General features: G+C 41.7%; 1 protein-coding gene across 3 annotated transcripts; it reads right to left on the minus strand.

Annotated features, from left to right (window-relative positions):
• Positions 1 to 327: 327 nt before the first annotated feature.
• On the minus strand, positions 328 to 18,811 carry C2H21orf91 (chromosome 2 C21orf91 homolog). Of its 3 annotated transcripts, none has more exons than XM_059872984.1 (5): positions 18,712 to 18,811; positions 18,179 to 18,308; positions 5,455 to 5,970; positions 2,375 to 2,437; positions 328 to 1,348 (listed from the first exon to the last, which is right to left on the minus strand). In XM_059872984.1, the coding sequence occupies exons 2-5, from the start codon at positions 18,300 to 18,302 to the stop codon at positions 1,188 to 1,190; spliced, it is 864 nt and encodes a 287-aa protein (XP_059728967.1). In that variant the 5' UTR covers positions 18,303 to 18,308; positions 18,712 to 18,811; the 3' UTR covers positions 328 to 1,187. The 3 variants fall into 3 exon arrangements, with proteins under 3 accessions (XP_059728967.1, XP_059728974.1, XP_059728957.1); XM_059872991.1 differs by lacking the exon at positions 18,712 to 18,811 and adding an exon at positions 18,647 to 18,668; XM_059872974.1 differs by lacking the exons at positions 2,375 to 2,437; positions 18,712 to 18,811.
• Between the last annotated feature and the right edge of the window lie 2,882 nt (positions 18,812 to 21,693).

The raw sequence follows: 21,693 nt of genomic DNA on the forward strand, positions 1-21,693 counted from the left end.
CAGCTCAGATACAGAAGTTACTCCCTTTTCACTTCAAGAGCTAAAAGCACATAGACTTTTAACTTTTTTTTGTGTGTGTCTGTATCTTCCACTCATCCCATCCTCCCCCACATTTTTTCAGTGCAACTCATCAACTTTCAGCTACTCAAATGCATCCCTGCAGTATTTTTGGCATAGACTAAGATTTCTTGTCATGGCAGACTGACATAAGTTTAAAAAATACAAAGGCTGTTCTGATTCATTATGCATCATTACTACTTGCATTTCAGAATTAAAACACTTTATCAGTCTGATACAACTTAATAAAGAAATCATAACAAGGCTGTGTAGTATTACAAATTTATTGAGTTTTGTCAAAGTAATTTTTCAGCATTGAAAATTTCACACATATAAAACAACTTCTATGCATTAAAACCAAAGTATGGATTCTTTTTTTAATTTAAAGCAAGTGCTGTGCTTTTTTAAACATCTCATGAACCAAATTCTTCAGTTATAAAGCTGATAAAAATAATTGATACACCACTAGAGTTTTTTCTTCAACATGTGAAATTCATCTCTTTGGGAAACAATACTTTTTAAAATTGTATCATGAAAGATACAGACCTGAAAAAGGATAAACAATCATACACAAGGCATAAACGTTACACAGAGTAACTCAGACATTTTATAAAGAGATCTGGAAAAGTACCTAAAATAGTGATATTTATTTAGTATAAAATTTCAATAATAAAATATTGCTCATAATAAATAAGAAAACATGAGTTTCATTAATACTGTTCTCCCCTTAAAGCTCTCTTGGATGTAACAGGATCAGACCTGATCAAAAGTCAAATTTTTATTTTGTCCTCTGTATGAAGGAGGCAGGTTTACAGGCTTCAGGTCATTCTTTGCTAGAAACAATTTTATTATAAACAAAACACAGAATTCATTTCAAGGCTCATGCGTAGTTATGGGAAAAAAAATAATCCCCAGATGTGAATAAACCTTATTACAGTAGATTTTAATACCCAAAATATTTGCCCTTTTTGTTAAACCCAAAGTGGAATAAGACTTCCCACAGATTATGAATACAAAGAGAGAGCTGCCCAAGTTTTCTCAAAAGCTTCTAAATATGGGTGCAGCTGTACTTAAAGGTTATCAATGCTGTTAGGGACAGTTTGCTCTAGGGGGATGGAGGTTGCTTCCCTTTATATGGGGATGTTGGATTTGGTCCCTGCTCTTCCCATCTGCAGACAGGGCAGTTTGGAGCAGTTCTTCAGCAGCTGCTCGATGGCGATGTGGCGCACATTGAGCTCCGAGGCCAGGGAGTCCTTCTCCTGGACCTGCTGTGCCAGCTCCTCAAACACATCTGCAACAACAGCACTGGGTCAATGCACTCGGTCCCTGGACTGACACAGCCTCAGGAAGCAGTGACAAACAACACTGGGGTAGAGGCACAGACATTTAAATGGGATCATGCACAGGAGCTCTGCTTTTCCTGGTTCCAGCACAGCTTTGTATGCATTGCAAACTGAACAGCATCACTTCTTTTTTAGCTATAGACAACCTGAGCCAAGGTGGATCAGTATAGAATTGAAAACAAAGCTGACTCTGGCCTGTATCAGCAGCAGTGTGGCAGCAGGACCAGGGCAGTATGATCATCATACTGCTGCTCATCAGTATGAGGCCACACCTCAGTCCTGTGTTCAGTTTTGGGCCCCTCACAGCACGGACATGGAGGTGCTGGAGTGTGTCCAACAGAGCTGAGGAAGGCTCTGGAGCACAAGTGTGATGAGGAACAGCAGAGGGGGCTCAGCCTGGGGAAAAGGAGGTTCAGGGGGGACATTATCATTCTCTCCAACTGCCTGACAGGAGGGCGAAGCCAAGCGGGATCAGGCTCTTCTCCCAAGTAACAAGTGACAGGATGAGAGGAAATGGCCTTAGTTTGCACCAGGCAAAGTTAGATTGGATATTAGGAAACCTTTCTTCATGGAAAGGGCTGTCATGCACTGGAACAGGCTGCCCAGGAAGTGGTGGAGTCACCATCCCTGGAGGGATTTAACTGACATGGAGTGTGGCATTTAGGAACCACCTGGTTTTGTGGGGGACTTAGTAGTGCTGGACTAGTGGTTGCACTTGATTGTAAGGGTCATTTTCAACCTTAACAATTCTATGGTTCTAGTCAAATTCTTAAAGAGAATACTGTGCCAATTTGCAGCACCAAAGCAGATTACATAATGAAATCTCTCTATATCACACATTTCCATGCAAAACAAGAGATGTCAGTTAAAAACTTAACTGACAGAAAGGCAATCAAAATTTCTTTTTTAAAACCAGACCTTTTTTATGACAAAGCACCACAAACCCAAAACAAAGAGTATTGAAAAGTTCTCACCCTGGATTTGCTTGAGCAGTTTTTCATTAAGTTGCTTTAACTCTCCTAGAGTCATTGTAGTCACTGCAACAATAAAATCTGTTATTACTACTACCAAAGTCAAACAAGCAGACTCCAAAAAGGTGGAAAATCAAGCCCTGAAAACAGCAGCATCCAGAGTCAGAACTGCTTGGCACGTTTAAGTACTATACCCTCCTCTGACTGCAAAACATGATTTCCCCAGTGTAACCCATGAAAGCACATCTGTTCAATTGTGGACAATTAAAAGGGGACAATTCTGAGCTAAGTCTTACTATGTTTCCCAGCCTGAAAGAAGCAACTTCCTGACAGAATTTTCAGCATGTGGCTCCCTGTTTTGGTTATCAAGGTTTGTGCTTTATGCATACAGGAATAACTTGCACAGTTTCCACTGAGTATCTCAGTGACAAATGATGATCCTGGCTTGATATGAAGACCAGCATATAAAAATAGGTTTCCTTCTGTGCTCCTGGTGAGAACTGTAAGATCCTCTGCATCATTCAAAAGCCCTTCTGTATCTCAGGTTGTGTGCATTGATCACCCTCACAGAAGATACACATTAAGCCTCAGAGGAGGGAATTGTGAAAGTGTTCTTCACTGCCCTTGATCAACAGCAGGGAAGCACTGGCCTGCTTCCTAGGGTTCCTTCAACCCTGCAGTGGACACACATGGTGCCATGGCTGCTGCTGAGATGCCCTTGTCACCACGGTGAAAAGTGACAATCTGAACACCACAGGGGGTAGTACTGGGCACTGGCACAAGCTTTAAGACCTTGCAATTCTAAAATATGTTTTTAAACTTCAGCAAAGCTGTTTCTGCTGCAGCTTAGCAAAGCTCTCATCGCATACTTGAGAGAAAAAACGATGGTGCAGCTTTTTTCCAGAGATTTCTCTGTGCAAAAGGTTTCTACATGGCAAATTTAAAGTCCTAAATTCTGAAAAGATGGGGTTTAGCTACCCACTGGATTATTTGATTATCCTAAGCCTTCCCTTTCCAACTTTCTCACAGCTGGCAGTTGTGGGATGTTAAATTGCTGACAGTACTGCCAAAGCAAAGAAGCTGGCAATAGCTAAGACTTGGTACTTGAGACATAATCCCAGCTAAGAATAAAGAGGATTCACCTTTCTCCTCCATCAGTCAGGTAAAATGGTGCTCCTGCCTACCTTCAGCTATCAATAAACCTGAAAAGTCCCTTCTCACACTTTAAGCACCATAAAAACCCTGACCAAATTTAATATAGTAATTAACACCTAAAAATGCCAAGATTTCCTCCCCCTTTTATACCCAGTGGTAGGATGTTAATTCCCCATCCTTCAGTATTTTCATTAACATTTTGTCATCTGGCAGACAGACTGGTTCACATGTTTCATGTGAGTGTTTTGGGACAGGACTGTTTCATGGCACATTATTCTGATACAGAAGGGAAAGGGAGAAGGAACAGAGCACTGAATTTAAAATGTAAAATTTTATTCTATCCACAGCTGAGGCAAACTCTGAAAAAATACTGGCCAAGCTATTTACATTTTCATTAATACTGTTTTTCAGTAGACAGCTATGTTAAGACTGAAAGAATTGCAGTAAGAAGGTACCTAATTCTGGCAGTCTAAATTTACATCTAACATACAAACTTAATCATAGAGTCTCCAAATGAATGCCTTTTAAAAGTAAATACTGCAAAATACAAGCAAAAATGCCTCAAAGCTGCATTATGTAGTCAGAAGAAAAAACCTGTTATTGTGCTCAATGCAGATTTAGGTTCCCATCCTGAAATCAAAGACTGGAGATAAATTCCAAGTCACTAACTTCAGTTAGACAACCCCATAAACCAGGTCAAGCTTCCATAATTCCTCTGTTATATGCTGTCCTGATTGATGTAATCCCGGTTTATGACTCCAGTGGACAGGTGGTCAAACAGCCCAGTGTATCTGTTTTGATTTATGGCTTTATGGTTACTAATTCACTACAAATGCAACATGACATATCATGCAGCAGTTAAGTCAAATCCTTTCATAAAGAATGAGAAATGACTCAGCTTTTCAAGGATGGAGTTGTCAGTTTGTTAAAAAAAAAAAAAAAGGGAGGCTAAAGAAGCCAATTCCAACTTTTTACAGTACCTCTTTCTCTGACTCTTCTGACATTCTGATTCCATTATTCCCTTGTTTTTCATCACCTGTTTTTCCCTGGAATATTTTATCAGTGCTTTTGGTTTCTTTCTCAGGGCTTTTGAAATTCAGAAACCCTCTCCAATTACTTTCCTCATCTACAAATGCAGGAGTGGACATACACCAGTTCGGGACCAAGTACTGCCTAAAAAGCAGGATGGTAACAGCACATACCTCTAGGAATCTATTCCTAACACATTTTATGCAGCCTGATTCCAGAGACAATAAAGCATCCTAGCTTTTTCTAAAGATTTCTTCTAGTGATCTCCTTAACAGGGAAACTAATTTTCTGTTATTTTCACCATCACCACAGTCGTCAAAAGACAGTTCAGGTCTTCTGCTACAGCCTTTAAGAGGATATGGTGGCAGAAGAACCTTCCCAGTTTCTTAAGTTCAACAAACACAAGGAAAAAACAAATCCAGTAAAATGCACTGGAAAGTCTGCTACTATTATTTCACAAGTTTGTTCTGCTACTTGATCTCTAATTTCCCCTGCTGTTTAGGGCAGATCTCTGTGAAATGGAATTCAGGGCACTGTGCAAGTTCAATAAGAGAGAGATGTGCAGGGGCTGAGTAACCTCCACCTCCACAGGCAGGGCTGTGCAACTCCCAGGAATGACATATGGAAATTAAATTTTTTGCATAAATTAGACATGTCCTGTATCACACTGGGCTACAGTTAAGATTAAAATAAAATAAGAAAAAAAAACCAAACCAAAACAAAAAACACCAGCCAAACCACCCTATTTGCTCAGCCAGGCAGCTTTTTTTTTCCCCAAAGATTTTACATGCTGGACTTCAGGATGAGAACTAATGCCCTGTGGAGACATGAAGTGGTCAATAGGTATTTGAAAGAATGCCCTTGCTTGCTAGGCTGTGTGAAAAGGGATGTATACTCACGTTCCTCCCTGCTGTGTTGAGGATGTCTCCTATGAACACTGGCAAGTGGATCACCTTCAGCTTTTTCAGCTTTCTGGACCTGGCTGCGGTTGGACCACAAAACGCTGCTGCAGCAGAAGGTAGCACCGAGTCTGAAATCAGTGGATTCTCTTGGTTCCAGCAGAGTTTGTGAGCAGCTTGAGATGCTTCCAGATTTCCCATCTATCCATTTTGCAGAGTATCTAGGTACTGGGGAGTCAAACTGTGGGAGTAATTTTCTATCAGTCTGATGTCTGAAGCTAAAAAGCTGGTGTTGGGATGGTTTTGAGCTTTCAGAATCAGAGTCTAAATCTTTGTTTTGTGCATATTGTATGATCCAGTTAATTTTTTTGCTCAAGATATTTTTTACTTCTGCATAAGGACTTTTAGAGAGCTTGGATCGTGGACAGTCCTGATTTGCTATTAAGTGGAATTTTTCAAAGCAGTCTCTGTGCCCCCTTAAAGATCTTGTATGTAGAAGATCTGACTTTGGTACTCCTGTAAAGACACAACAGAAAGAAGTTCACTTACTGCTAATTGTTTAATATCTTTACTCACAAGCAACCAAGAAAACAAAAACTTTAGTGATGCTTTCCTACTAACAGTCTTATCACTGAAGCAAACAAGGGTAACTCACAGTCCAAAATTTGTAAAGTTTCCCTCAGGCTTGAGTCCTTGTCACGCAAAGTGTTTTGCACACCATAATCTCTGGAGCAGGACTTCAGCGTGTGCCTCTTGCACGGTGACAGGGATGAAGCAAACTGACAACTCCACACATGCTGTATCCCCCCTACACACAAGTGTATAAGCTGCAGAAGTAAAATAAACCCAACTGTGTACCAGCAAGTTCTATAGAACAAACCTGAAGAGCAGTCTGACAGCACTCAAACAAGCTCCCATCTTCTATGCATAATGTTATGAGCCATCTGCTCAAATACTGCAGGGAGCAGGCTTGTCTCATTCAAGTGGTCAAACGTAACTCAGATGTCAGTCATAGTTTATTATTTTGCACTGGTACAAGCCTGCAGCCTAGCTAGGGAAGCAAGCTCTAATAGTATCAATGCCTGCCAACATTAAACTGTCCCAAAATTCATTTGAGGTGTGCTGGTTTTGGCTGGGATGGAGTTAATTTTTATCGCAGTGCAATACGGGGCTGTGTTTTGGATTTGTGCTGCACTGTTTTCATTATCACTGAGCAGGGCTTACACACAGTCAAGGCCCTTTCTGCCTCTCTCACCACCCCGACAGTGAGCGGGCTGGGGGCATGCAAGGAGCTGGGAAAGGACACAGGTGGAACAGCTGATCCCAACTGATTCAAGGGATATTCCACACCAGATGGCATCATGCTCAGTGTATAAAGCTGGGGGAAGAAGGTGGAAGGGAGGAATGCTTGAAGTGATGGCATTTGTCATCCCAAGTCATCGATATGCATGACAGAGCCCTGCTCTCCTGGGGATGGCTGAACACCTGCACAACCATGGGAAGCAGTGAATGAATTCCTTATTTTGCTTTGCTTGTATAGGCAGCTTTTGCTCTCCCTTTGAAAGTGTCTTAGTCTCAACCCACAAGCTGAAATTCTCTCCCCATCCCACGGGGGTTAAACCATGACATCACACAAGATGGATGTTTATTCTCCTCTTTGCTCATCCTCCCTCAAAGACTGTTCAAATAGCTACAGCAGGTAACTTAAACCTCTAAGTAACAGCTAGTGATTGACAGGTTAAAAAGGAACACAATCTGTGAAGATTTGCAGTTGGTGAGTGAACACAGATGGTATGAGAAATGACTATTCCAGAAAGTTAATAGTGCCCCACTACAAAATTACTTTCTGCAACTTCAGTGGATATTTATTTTTCTTCACGCACACAGTAGATTCAGAATCCAAGTCCAGAACAATAAACAGTTTGCCATTTATCTCAGCGCCCCATATATTACTTGGGAGGGTTTCAATGCATTAAAACCAATTCTGTCTAACAAGTTTGTCACTGCAAATAACAACAACATACCTGTGAACCAGAGGTTGAAAGTGTATGAAATTAAATCCTGAAGTATTTAACACAACAAACGATGTAACTGGATCTCTGAATCTAGGCAACATGAACCAACCTGCAGCAATCCTATCTTTGAGCCATTAAAGGTGACTAAAATAAAAGAAAACCCATGAAATGCAACAGGTAACAAAATCTGGTAACAGAGACATTTACAGACAGTTGGAACAAAGCTACATGTTACAACAAGTCTCAGTTCTAGTTGATTTACTCTCTTAAATTCTTCTGGTAAAGTGTAATCACCCCACCCCATACAATTAACAAATGATATAATGTTTTTGTTAAGTTACTGAATCCCACAAAATCCCACGCTACTCTCAAAACTAACCTGAAATGGTAAAATTTTTAACATGAAATTGAAAACAAATCTAAGCACTTCATTTTGATTGTCTCACTTGCTGGTATCTGCAGTTTGAAGCTGGGGAGTTCAAATATCTAGAGTAGCCATTACAAATTGTTGATTTTCCACTCTTTGGGCAGTACTGAAATTTAAGTACATTACTTTATGGCTGAGTTCCCAAGAGTGCACACAATTTACAGGGCAAAAATATCTAGAAAACTGGAAAATAGAAAACAGCAGTGGAATTAATTTTGTTCTTAGCATCAGGGGGAAAAGGTAAAGTCATGAAAACAGATGTTCCTTCTGTTCATGAGGTAACTATTAGAAGAAACAAAACTCACATACTAACCAGAGGTAACTTTTAAGAAGGAAGTTCTGGAGTAAAGTACACTCTTTACTCCAGAAGTAAGAGTAAGAGGGCACTATGTGCCCCTTTCAGTGGGCAGCCAAGATTCTCACTCCACACCTCAAAACACTTTTCAACCTCTTTCAGCAAACAAATACCAACTTTTCTTAAACTCTGCATAATCTGCTGCCTACTTGCAATGCTTTACAGAGTCTTTTTTAAGACTCTGTAAAGTCTCTCTATCTTTACAGAGACTTAAAAAACCCCAACAAACATTTTTACTGAAAACAAGAAAGACAAGTCATTTGTTTTCATGACTTATTAGCACCATTTAAATAGAACAAGCCTGCTTAACTCAAGTAGCATGATGGAAACCTTAAGTCTTTAAGCCATCAAGGGAAAGCAAATGCTGTCAAGTGAAATTATAAGGCAAATATATTCACAACACTAAAAACCCTAGAAAACTAGAGTGATTTGTTAAATGTTACCTCTTTTACCCAAGTGATTCTTCAACATTCTACTTTGCTGCTGCTCATAGTGCTTTCTTTTACTTACAGAAAATAATCAATGGGCTGAAAAACATGCTTTGCACAATTTTCCATACAACAATGCCCAGGAACCCACCTAACAAACACACCCGTACAATAAATGACAGAATACTGATGGTATCACTTAAAAAAAGAAATTCCTTTGAGGCTGCTTCATAATTTCAATGAGAATTAATTTGTGCAGTAGGAGAGGAGCATAATTTGTCCAGTAGGAGAGGAGCTACTCGTCCAGTAGGAGAGAAGCATAAGACCACACAAAATAGCCAGCACACAAATTGTTACACGAAGAAAGAACAAGTGCAGCATGACCTCATGAATCCCCAACTGAATTATGTCCAAGTCTTAAGCTCAAGGTTATTCAAGTGTTTCTTTCTGATGAATTTATCTTTTAAGTGTTCTGAACATTGCTAACTTCCCCATTCTAAAGGCATGCTGCTCAAAGAGATCTTTTTTATCTGAACTCGGTAATAGAGTGCCTGAAATGAGCAATTATTACAGAAGAAAAAAAACCCCATGCTACTTCAAGAGTTTAAGCTTTGCTATTTATATGCCACACATTAGCCACAATGTCCCTCTTTCTAAGCACAGGGTAGGTTACTGCAAAACACTTCCAGTATACAAGATCAGAATTTACATCCTACCCCTTCTCCTATTTCACTGCAAAACCCCCAAAGGGGTTCTATCTAAGGAATCTTGAATAAAGTAAGGAACTGAAAATGTGCAAATCCAAAACAGTTTTGCAGAGAACAGCTAGCAGACCTGCTTCAGCTTTCACATAACTGGTTTGGATTTTTACTGTAACAATCACACACAAAAGTAAAACAACCATCCATCTCTCTTTTGTCCTAAGGTGACAATTAGTCCTTTCCTATGCAGAGAACATCAGCCATAACCTTCTGGAAGAGCTGAGCAGGGACAGCAGCTGCTGTGCCAGCACAAACTAACAACCACACACCAGAATGACAGCAAGTTAGAGTATGGTCCTTTGGAACAAATCCTTCTGTTGTGGGCAATACCATCAGCCTTATGAGGCAGAAAAGATGTCCATTTCTTTTTGGGAAGACTTCATACTCCGCTCAGACTACTTCATATTTTTCCCTTCATCACAACTGCAGAAAAAGCTACAATCTGGTGAGCTGGCATGGACCAAGTGACATATAAAAATGATTCAGTGTTATTGCTTTATTCAACACTATACACCAACAGATGAATAAAGCATGGCAAGATTTCTGTACAAAACAAGAAGCAATACTGTAATTTTGATAAACAGCTATTGTGAGTTTCGGGGCCTTTCACAGGGTTTCAGTTCTGTCTCCATATTCCTGTTTGCTAACATCAACCTCAACCTTTCTTACTTTTTGTCTGGTTCTTCAAGTCTGCCATCATAAACCCATCAACTTCCCCGCTCTGCTCCCCCATTTGCAGGTATGTACATTTGTTCTTTGTCTTACTTTCCAAGAACAGGATTGCACACTATGTCCAAGTACACCCTAAGTTTCACGTTTACTTTTTCAGAGAAGGAAAAAAAACATTTGAAAAGCAACAAAAAACCCATCCAACAACCACCCAGAGAAATTTAATCTGCAGGGGAAAAAAAAATCCCATAAAATTCACTAATATCTAGAAGACCATATCTAACAAACTTAAGACAGCACAGATGCTATTAGGAAACAAGTTCATGCCAGAGATCATTCCTCAAGTGCACATGAGTCACAGGCTGATGCCAAACCTCCAGACAAATCATAAAAAAACATAAGTGCTTGCAATCCATTATTTGTTTCTGATTCTAGTAACTCATGTGTCCTAGATGAAATATGAACATATCACTTCACTCAACAAAATATTTGTATATTGACTTGAAGAACAGGACCTCCTACATAAGTGCCTAATGCTTAGGCAAAAAAAAAACAAAAAAAAACTCAACCCAAACCCTGACTTTCAACTTATAAGCTATGCAAGGCAGCCAGTCAACATGACTCCTAATTCACTCCTACAAAGTAATTTTGTTAATGCATGACTAGCAATCAGGCAGTTTAATACATATTTTTGTAACTTCTATTTATTCATAACTGTAAAGTAGCTGTGAGCAGGGAGAATATTTACAAGATAACCAGGTGAGCAATCACATCTCAACAAATTCTACTCCATTTTAAGGCATTTGTACTTGAAAGTAAATGAGTTTCCATCATATTAAAATTTTTGCTTTCTGGCTCTTTTTAGAGTAAGAAACCTACAAAGACTATTTCTGCCTTTGCAACTGATTCACTGAGAACTATGTATAACTCTTCTTCATTATAAAGATACAGAACTAAAAGTGAAATGTTTGCTCAAGCTGGCTAGAAGAGTTGTCCTATTTGGAGATTATAATAGTAATCAACAAATCAACCAATTCAAAAGGAATGTTCTTGAATATCAAGATTATTCCACATCCCTTCACAAATGTTTCCATAGAAAAAAATAAATCAGTGGTCATTAGCCTGCTTATCTTCAACAGCGCAGTCTTTTTTCATTTGTTTGCTATTCTCTTAAAACAAAACAACAACCAAACTTCTTATTTGGTCTTTTAAATCCATCAGCTGGAAATAATGTTAAAGAAAGCCTACATTCTCTTCTTAGCATTTTCTAATGTACTGCTGTAAACTAATTGTTTTTTGCAATGGTAAATAGCAGCTGAAGTAGAAAATCCCCCCCGAATCTAAGATGGACTAAAATTAACAGGAATACTTGTAGACACATGAATAGTCAATGATAAGTTTGTACTATGCCATTAGTTACTTAAAGCCTCTTTCCAGAATTTACAAATACTTATGGGTAAGATTTATACCTGACCATCTCTTCTGCCTCCAGTCTGAGTTAGCTGTGGAGAACTGTCTTCACAGCCAGTGAAGAAATGCTTCTCTGGCACAATTCACCCCACCTGAAACAGTGAACTCCAGAGAGATTTGTGACAGACACCTCTGCTCTTCTCCTTTAATCCTAGGGTAAGGAAGAACCCTTGCCTGTGGCTGCCCACTTTCAGAGCCCTGGTCTTCACTGTGTGCTCCAGGATGTTCCAGCTGCTGCTCCCCTCAGCTGTCCACCTCAGGAGCACTCTGTAAACAGGGATGTTCAGCCAGCTCATGGAACAGCTCCCGGACATCTGTGAGTGTCCACGAGGAACACAAAGGTCAGATGAGCTCCAGTGTGGTTAACTTTGTGTGCAGGGCCAAGACCTGCAGCAGACAGAAAAGCTTCACAAGACATTCAATGTTCATGTCTATCTATTTTAAGCCACTGCTGCACAGGCTGCTCACCAAGAGTGCTGAAAGAGGGGGGTTCCCAGAAAACTAGATCCCAAGACCTGTTCAAAATGCATGAGACAAAAGCAGCCCATGATAACCTAAGACAACAAGTTATCCACATGTCTAAATGACAAAAGCCTGCTACTCTTCAGCTGTACAGTTCTGCCAACATTGAAAAGCAGGATCATTAGAGATGTGTATCTCCAGTACATCTGCTTGACAAGATGTAAAGCCAACTGCTATTTTTAAGGGTTTACATGCAATCTCATTTGAGAGTTAAATCTTATGATTTATTAGACTGGCTAGAAGGAAGATGTCAGTGCCATTCATTAACTTCTAAAACAGACACTTTGCAAATACTAGATATTATCTTGTTCATAAATTAAAGTTCTCTCCTCACTTTCATATGATAATGCCAGTACTTTCCATACATCAAGTGTGCACACAAATCACCTCCCACTTCATTCCTATCAGCTCGTTTGTATTTTAGCACAGAGCAAAAATATCAGACAGAACAGAAATCCAGCTGGCCCCTTAAATATATTTTCAAAAATCATGTTCCTTATAAACTACTTTACTAAAAAGAATTTGCTACTGTATTAAACAAAGCAATGCACTCTGATGAAACTCCACTACAGAAAATATTATGCCACATACTTTGTAAGAAAAATCAGTTAAATAGACCTAGAAGTGAGTGGAAGTCAGAAGCTGGTATTTCTGCAGTCTGGATGATGCCAGGTAACAAAAATACTCAATTATCTTGTTTGCATGGACAAACCTCCCAAATTTGCACATTAAGAATGTAAAAAAGTTTTTACTGAACCAGCTCCACATCTTGGCATTACTCAGTGGTACCTGTACAGCATTCAGAGTAAGAATAGCATCTCCAATCATGTTCAGACTTGAATTTGTAGTTTAGAGTTTTAGTGGAAACTGCAGCTAATTTCACATGTCCATTCAACTTTGCAGAAATGAGTCATACCCCTGGCCTGCAAATGCTACCTTGAAACAAGTTCTCATCTGGCTAGTCTAAAGGGCAATGATGGAAATTTTTAGCTTTTGTTGCCAGAATAATCTATTTTACTGTTTACCATTTCATTAACAATGAAAAAATAAGGTTGTGTAATATTCTGGAACAGAATAAAATCAAACAATGATTTCCACTTGTTTCAACTATACCTTACAACACATTTTATTTCAGTGAGATATTCTTCTGTAGGGTGTAAAAAGGAAAAAAAACTGAAATTTGAATGCTTACATGTTTGCAACAACTAAACCCACCCCTCCTTGTTTTTTTTTTTTTAAATGAACACAGAATGAGAATATTATACAGGATTTTATAAACCTTAACAGGAAAAAAGCTATGTGGTAAGACAGATTTATTTATAATATCCTTGTCTCAGCCTGGAGACTCAGATGCACTAACCTGATGCTGAAATTGCCTCAAAAACTGAGTCTATCAGCACTTTAGAGGACCATGGAAACCTAACTACTTCAACATAAATCAGGGGAATGGATGCCCAGCACTTATACTGTCCCTTATATTACAGGACCAGGGATGGGAACTGTCATTTGCTATTCAGCTGTTCAGCTCTAAACAGAAATGGAAGTGAGCCAGTTTGCTTGTCAGCCAGCATTATCCAAGATGTTATTGTAGTTAGCAGCACTGGACAAGCAAAAGAGTAAAAAATCACCTCAAACAATCATGTTTTCCACTTTTATTACCATTTGTCTCCATTACAACACTTGAATGTGAAGAAATGCAGGTTTTTAAATAATTCTGCATTAAGAAATACCAGCATAAACCCAGTTAAAGACAGATACACTAGGTAAAGTAATGCAAAAGTAAGTCATAATTATTATAGACTTCTAAGTTTGATGTTCAAACAAAAACATTCAAGTATTAATATCCTGAAGCTGGGATTTCCACAGGTGTCCAGAGGATCCCAGGACAAAGCAATGCCTTCCCATGGGAAGAAACCTGAACACCTCTAAGCAGCACCACAGGCAGGACCCTCTGGCTTCTGCTGTGTGATGGGTGAGACACAAGATACATGGTCACACAGAGCCACAGACTGGCTTGGGCTGGAAGGAACCTTAAAGATCATCTCATTCCAGCTCCCTGCCATGGGTAGGGACACCTTCCACTAGAGCAGGGTGCTCAGAGATCCATCCCACCTGTCCTTAAAACACTTCTAGGGATGGAGCATCCACAACTTGGAGATGCTACTACTGGAGTTTCAAAACACCATATTCTGGCAGAGGATTTTGTTTTGTTGATGTGTACATTTACAGACAGTTTTTATACATACACAAGCATGTATTTTTCAGTTTTCATGCATTTCTCCCCACCCTTGAGGTATCACTGCAGATTTGTTGTTAGTACTGTATCTCTGCTAGCAGAGTTCACTTCATCATTTTTTCATATTCTAATGAAATTAAAAAGAAGAACTTTGTTTCCACTAGCGCACAACACGTGATTTCCTGGCTTATGCAAACCAGTCACAGATGAATTTAAAACATTTCCTGTTTCAATCCACTGATTACTACTGTGACACCTACTCAGAAAAGCAAACAATGCACCATCTCTGATGCCGGCTTCATCTGCACAAGGCAAACAAAGCCCAACATTAAAGTCCAGCAGATCCTGCCCACCAGGATATTCTAAAGCCCATGTAAAACTTTAAAACACTGTCCACAATCAGCCTCATTTTTCAAAATGTTTAGTATTTGACATGTAAGTACTTTGCACATTTAAAAGCACATTAATATTCTGTTGTGTTATAGCATCTGACTACGAACCATCAGACACAAAAGCTAGTTTGGCAACAGAAGTATTTAGTTGTAGCTTAGTACACTCAGCTTTCCTGAGCGTGAATCCTCAAACTAAGTGAGCTGGATGAGCCAGTGCAACAGGAAAAAAATACTGCCCTTTGCAGAGACAACACTGCTCTCACCCCTTCTAGACTGAAGACCAGACCTACTAAACTCTGCTGAGCATGTTGCTCTTTCCTTGTTCAAGAAAGACAGATGACATTTAACAGGGTTAAGTTTAAACCTGAATATTGGCTTTAGTTATTTCAATACCCACGTTCTCTTTTCTTCTCCCCTTGCTATCACTCTTTCAGTCAGCTTCAGAGAAATAGATCCTATAATCCATATATATCAGTCCTGAATAAATTCTGGGACAGACACCACAGCTGATCTCCCAGATACAGTCAAACCAGCAGTTTTTGTGAATTAACAGAACTTAGTAAGAAGCATAACCACAGTTTATTTCACTAAAATATTAAAAATCTATTATTAGAAAAATCACGATGGAGACTTGATATCTGATAAAAACCAAAAGTTTTATGGCACAGTAACTGACTTCCTTATACAGAAATTCATCAGCTATTTAACCAAGACAGATTAAGCTTTCTGTATAGCAGTATTCTCTATAAAGAACTATAAAAGAAACACAATTTTTCCCCCAGTTATGTAACATTACCAATATACTGTCGAAACATAATAAAGGTTACAAATAAACACTCCAATGTCAGGAAGGTAAGGGCTGAGCAACACTAATCCAGACATGAGTCATTATTGGAGATGGGGATGGTCTCCAAGACTCCCATTTCTAATTCCTCTTCTTACTGACCCAAGCCAATCAACATCACCATTGAGACACAGGCAAAGAAGACCTTCAAGATCATTGAAACCTAGGACAGCCAAGCCCACTGCTAGCCCTTGCACATCCATCTGTAATGCCCCTTTCTAACCTGACCCAGCTCCTGGTGCAGACTGCACGGTCAGGAAAGATGGAAGAGGTGCCACACATTCCAATTAAGTCAGACAGCACTTAACACATGGAAGTTAACAGGGTGCTGCAAACAGTGGGAGTACTCAGGCATCCTGCAAGATGCTGAGCTGTGACTAATAGCCTGCCTGCTCTCCAACAGCAGCTATTTCCTGCTTCTCTGAGGGAGCAGTTCCACATGCGCATCAACACCAAAAATGAGCAAGCCTGTCTTAGCTGTTGCATGAGTATCTTTTTAGAATTGCCTACTTCACTTCCTGAAATACTTAATATATGGATGGGTTTTAATTGCTGACAGTTTTAAATATGATGCTACATAAAAAGACAAGCTATCAGCGAGATCGACACTCATTTGTAAGTGTGGGATCTACAGGAGTTGATGCAACTTGCAGCTGATTCTGTTCAACAAGTTTTAATGCATCTGAACTCCATTAAAACATAACCAGGAGGTCAGTATGAAAACACACAGCATAACATGGTGCTTTAGTGAATTACCCAGTTCATGCTGTACCCAGGGCTGCCAAAAGACTTATTTGAGACACATAGAAAAATTCAGGAATGTAGAGATATGTCAAAAGTAGGAAAAGTGTGACCACAGATATGGTAAAGAGCTGACTCATGCAGTAGTTCAGCTAAAAAGCCTTATAATGACTCTATATAAAAAGTCACTGACACAGCCTCTGCCACCTTTAATCCTCCTCTCCCTATGAGCAGTAACAGTACATCTTTTTAAAGTGGCACACAAAAGACAGACTATCAGAAATTGAGGCATTTTGATGCTCACATGATCAAAGATATGTACACTTTTATTATGCAAAATAGAAGAATTGCAATGGCCTATGTAACTTCGGGGAAGCTTTTATCCCTATTCTCTTCCATGCAGCCTCCTTTTAAAATTAACTGGAAATTTAGAAGATTATGTAAAGGCTTGCACAGATTAAGTCTTTCCTACCACCAAGGCTATTTAGAGCAAAAAATCCCAAACCTATTCCACTTAAAACACATGATCACTTTGGAAAGTCACAGCCATAACAAGGAGCTCTGACAAATCCACAGCTTATCTCAAACAACAGAGCACAGAAACCATCCAGCAATTTTTTAATGTGTTCTATCACTTTCAACACTTTCAAAACAAAATTAGATTAGTAGTGTAATGGAAGCACTTAATTCTCAGTGTGCTGGTATGTTTTCAAAGCTGAGAGAGAAACATCCTCTCTCCATATTGAGAAGTCTAAACCTAACATTCTAAAGCATGAAGAAAACTCAAGCAGACTGACAGGTTGTCTTAGGTTAGACAGCTGCCCCTGAGTTTTAACAAAACCTGCAAGAACACAGGCATGTCTCTTCTAAACAAAAGCAACAAACATGGCAATTAGTTCTGAAGTATCAAAGTAGTGGTCAGATTGAAATACACTGCCTCTACTAGCAACAAAAGTCTACTATCTGTTATCAAGAAATTATAACAGAAATTATGGGATTAGTCACATAACACTGTTGAGAGCCTCATATTCAATTGCCTCACAGCAACATAAATTACTCTGGGTGGTCATATCCACATATAATTGGCAAAGACCACTCTATGTAAGGGGGAGAAGTTACTTTGCTGCTCCAAAGAAAAGCAATTTGACTTAAAAAGGGACTAAGATAATCTACTGCTCATTCATGCATGAAAAAAAGCAACAAGATGGGCAAATTCTTTACCAAAACAGGTTTAAAATTTTAAAAATACTATTCTGGAGGCCAAAATGGTTCTACAAGATTAGTCTTTTAAAAGATGGCAAAAATTCCTACTTTACAATCTGCTGACTTTAGGAAGCTTTGATAATGAACCCTGTTTTATCACATTACACATAGCAACATTTTATGAAAGCAAAAAGAAATTCTGAAATTTATTTCATAATTTCAAAAAGAAAATACGAAAACAAAAATTCTGTTCCCCTGAGCCAATCTAGTGAAAGCAAAGTGACCTGCTTCCAAAACCCCTGAATATTATGCTATAAAACTTGCAATTTAAGCTTGCATTATACATAGACCCCTTTAATTATTGAGCAAACCCACTGAATAAAGGCAGAACGTGATTCAGACCCCAAGTCCAACATCAGAGGTCTAATGCCAGGAGATGGAATAAACACCAGGGTATTTCAGAGGCTCTGGAAAGAGGGGGCTCACCCTCTGGAGGAGCAGCACCCACCTTTACCAGAAACGAGCTAGAAAACAAACTGATTTAAAACTTTATCTACAGACAGACGTTTCCCAACCCGAACCCGATGGAGCTTTCGAGGAGCCGTCTGTGCTCTCATCCCCGGCCGGGCTGGCCCAGGAAGGCTCCTGCTCCCAATCTCACCTTCGATGTTCAGCTCGAAACAGACGTGGCAGAAGGAGAGCGTTTCCTTCTCGGTGCCCAGCTTGCAGACGCTACAGATGTTGTCATCATCCAAGTCGATGCTCACGAACTGCTCCTCGTTCATAGTGCCCTGGGGAGGGGGACGGCGGCGACAAGGGACAGCAGGGTTACTGCGGGAGCCACCCGGGCGCCGGGCCGCGCCGCCGAGGGGGAGGGCCCGCAACGGGGGCGGGAGAGTCCCGGCAAAGTTTTCCCCTCTGAGAAACTGAGGCCAGGCCGCACAGACCGAGATTTCCCCCTTCCCTCGCCCGAAGGCTGCCCCGTCCCGTCCCGTCCTGTTCCCCAGCAACTCCATCACCAGCTCCATCATCGCTGCCCCCTCCCTCCCTTCCTCCCTCGCGCACCAGCGGCGCGGACTCCCCTCCACCGCCCGTACCGCGATATCCCCGGCTCTGCCCTAACCCCTACCGCTAATCCTACTCCGATCCGGAATACCAGCCCCGATCCCGACTGCCAGCCCCGTCCCCTCTCACCGCCGCCCGCCCCGGCTGAGCTCCGCTTTGTCCGCCCTCCCGCGCCGCCGCCGCCGCCGCCGGAGCTCTCGGCGCCGGGCACCGCCCGCCGCTTCGGGCCGCCACCACGGCCCGGCGGCACGGGGGGCACCGGGGGACTCAGACCGCGCCCCGCCGCACCCGAGCGGTTGGAGTCGCCTCGGAGCTGGGCAGCGAAGCGCGAGCAGCCAGGAACTCCGGTTCTCGCCGGGCCTCCGGGCGGGCAGGGCGGCGCAGAGCGGCCGCGCTCCCCCCGCAGCAGTTGGTCTGCGCCGCGCGGGCGGCGGGCGGGGCTTCTGTCGCGACTGGGGCTGATCGGCGTGACTCACCCGGAGCGCGGCTGCACCGGAGACACTGATGCTGAGCGCGCCCGGCATCCCGGGCGGCTGGGTTGTGCTAGAGGTCGGGGCTAAAAACAAAAAAGGTGCAGTGGTGGAATATCGATTCCCATCAGGAAACGATATTAACACCTGGCCAGGGCTCTGCTGGCGCTCGGAATCACAGATTCTGAGTTTGTTTGGAAGGGACCACAGAGGGTCATTGGTCCCACCTCCCTGCCCAAGCAGGGTCATCCCAGAGCACATGGCACAGGATTGCACCCAGATACTTCTGGAATATCTCCAGCGAGGGAGACACCACACCCTCTCTGGGCAACCTGTTTCAGCATGTGTTCGCTTGCGCAGAAAAGTTCTTCCTCAAGTTTAGGTGGAACTTCCTGGGCACCAGTTTTTGCCTGTTCCCTCTTTTTCTGTTGGTTGGCAACACTGGGAAAAGGTCGATCCTTTCCTCTGGGGAATTTCCACAGCTGAAGGAAATTATGTACAGCACATTCCTACATTCAAAGTGGGATTATTTATGGGAGAGCTAAGTAATCTTCCAGAGGCTCTTGTGTTGAAACATATCTCTGCAGTTTTGATTGTTTCTTTCATTGTGTTTTCTCGCGGTGTTTTCTTTGATTTTTATCAAAAAAAAGACAAACGCATGGGATGCCATCCAGGGGTATCTGGACAAGCTCAAGAAGTGGCCCATGGGAATCTCGTGATGTTTGACAAGATGAAGTCCAAGGTGCTGCACCTGGGTCAGGGCAGCCCCAGTACCAATCCAGGCTGGGGATGAGCAGATCCAGAGCAGCCCTGGGAGAAGGACCTGGGGGTGCTGGTGGGTGAGAGGCTGGACATGCCCCGGCCATTGGGAGCCCAGAGCCCCCCGTGTGCTGGGCTCATCCAGAGCCCCGTGGGCAGCAGGGCAGGGAGGGGATTCTGCCCCTCTGCCCCCTCTGCTGAGACCCCACCTGCAGGGCTGCATCCAGCTCTGGGCTCCCAGCACAGCAAGGACAGGGACCTGCTGGAGCCAGGCCAGAGGAGGCACCAAGGTGATGAGAGGGCTGGAGCAGCTCTGCTGGGAGGAAAGCCTGAGAGAACTGGGGTTGTTCAGGCTGGAAAAGAGAAGGCTTTGGGATGACCTAATTGCAGTTTTCCCAAAGGGTGCCTACAAGAAAGATGGAGAAAGATTCTTTACAAGGGTCTGGAGTGACAGGACAAGAGGGAATGGCTTCAAACTGACAGAAAACAGATTTAGATTAGATATTAGGAAAAATTCTTTACTATGAGAGTGGTGCAGCACTGGAACAGGTTTCCTGGAGATGCTGTGGATGCCCAGTCCCTGGAAGTGTTTAAGGCGAGTTTGGATGGGGGTTTGAGCAACCTGGTCTAGTGTGAGGTGTCCCTGCATGGCTGAAACTAGAATATCATTAAGATCCCTTTCAAGCCAGGCCATTCTATGATTCTATAACTTCCTGAAGAAAAAGAAGTCCTGCAGTGTGCTGGGGTTCCATCCTTTACTGCTCTTAGGCAGCAAGTTGACTTTAGATTTGCTTCTGTTGGGGGATGATGGAGCTCACAGATTCCATCACAGAGCTCACTGGAATCTTCCTAAAATTGTTACTGCCACAAGCTAAGAACTGGATCTGGGAGAGGGGATGCATCTCCTTCTCTCCTTGTCATCTGCTTTTTTGGTGAAGGGCAGCAAAGAAGCAGCAACTTGGCTTCAGTGCAGAAGAAATATTAAGACAGAAAAAGACACATCAGCCTGAGTTGGAAGATTAAGAAACAGAAAGGGAGACTGGACAAGTGATGGTGGAGCTTTATAAAATCTATAATTATTGAAGTGTTTTCCCCTCCAGAATCTGTTGTCTATTGAGTCTCAACAGCTCATTGCCACAGTGCAGTGGCAGCTGCTGTGAAATCCAAGGGCAAAAAAGTCATGAATCTTGTTAATAAATGACATGTGGGAGACCGTATGGCTCTTGGTAACTGAGCTGCTTTTCTTGTCAAATATTGCTCTAAAATATAGAGGTCATTGCAGTAAAAATAGTGAAGGAGAACTAATGTTTCAGGCACAAATTTCTGAAGAAAGCTAGCAAATACCAAGATGAAGATTGTGATATCGTAACTGCTGCCCGTGGTGTGGTTTATATTTATTCATACACATTTGTATTTCCTCCCTTGGTTTATCAGTGCATGTGATTCTAGCTAACAGTTTACTTACACTGGAAAATTATTTTAGTGGGAAACAAATCTGTTCTGTCTTTCTATGTTTCTTTTTCCCTACTGAGTTTGCATTTTCTTAACAGGGAGGCTTTGGCAGTGATTGTGTTTCAGTAATTCCCACTGCTTCACCTTCCCCCAGCTGCTTGGTCATATTCCCACACTGTTTTCTCTCGGTGTTTCTGTGTTTGTGAGGTGACACAAGGGACTGGATGGCTGGTTTAAAGGAGGAGAGTTAATTCTGCCTCAGGCTGATTCACTGTGGTTCACAGTGCAGCCCTACAAGCACTGGGGGAAGGCAGCTGATGGGGTAATGCATAGATGACAATGAATGCTCTTGGACACTGTATCATAAAATCACAGCTTGAGCTCCATCAGGGTCTTCCCTCCAAATACCAAAGTTTTGGAAAGGCAAGTT

The sequence above is a fragment of the Haemorhous mexicanus genome, chromosome 2, assembly GCF_027477595.1.
Source record: "Haemorhous mexicanus isolate bHaeMex1 chromosome 2, bHaeMex1.pri, whole genome shotgun sequence".
NCBI classification, from domain to species: Eukaryota; Metazoa; Chordata; class Aves; order Passeriformes; family Fringillidae; genus Haemorhous; species Haemorhous mexicanus.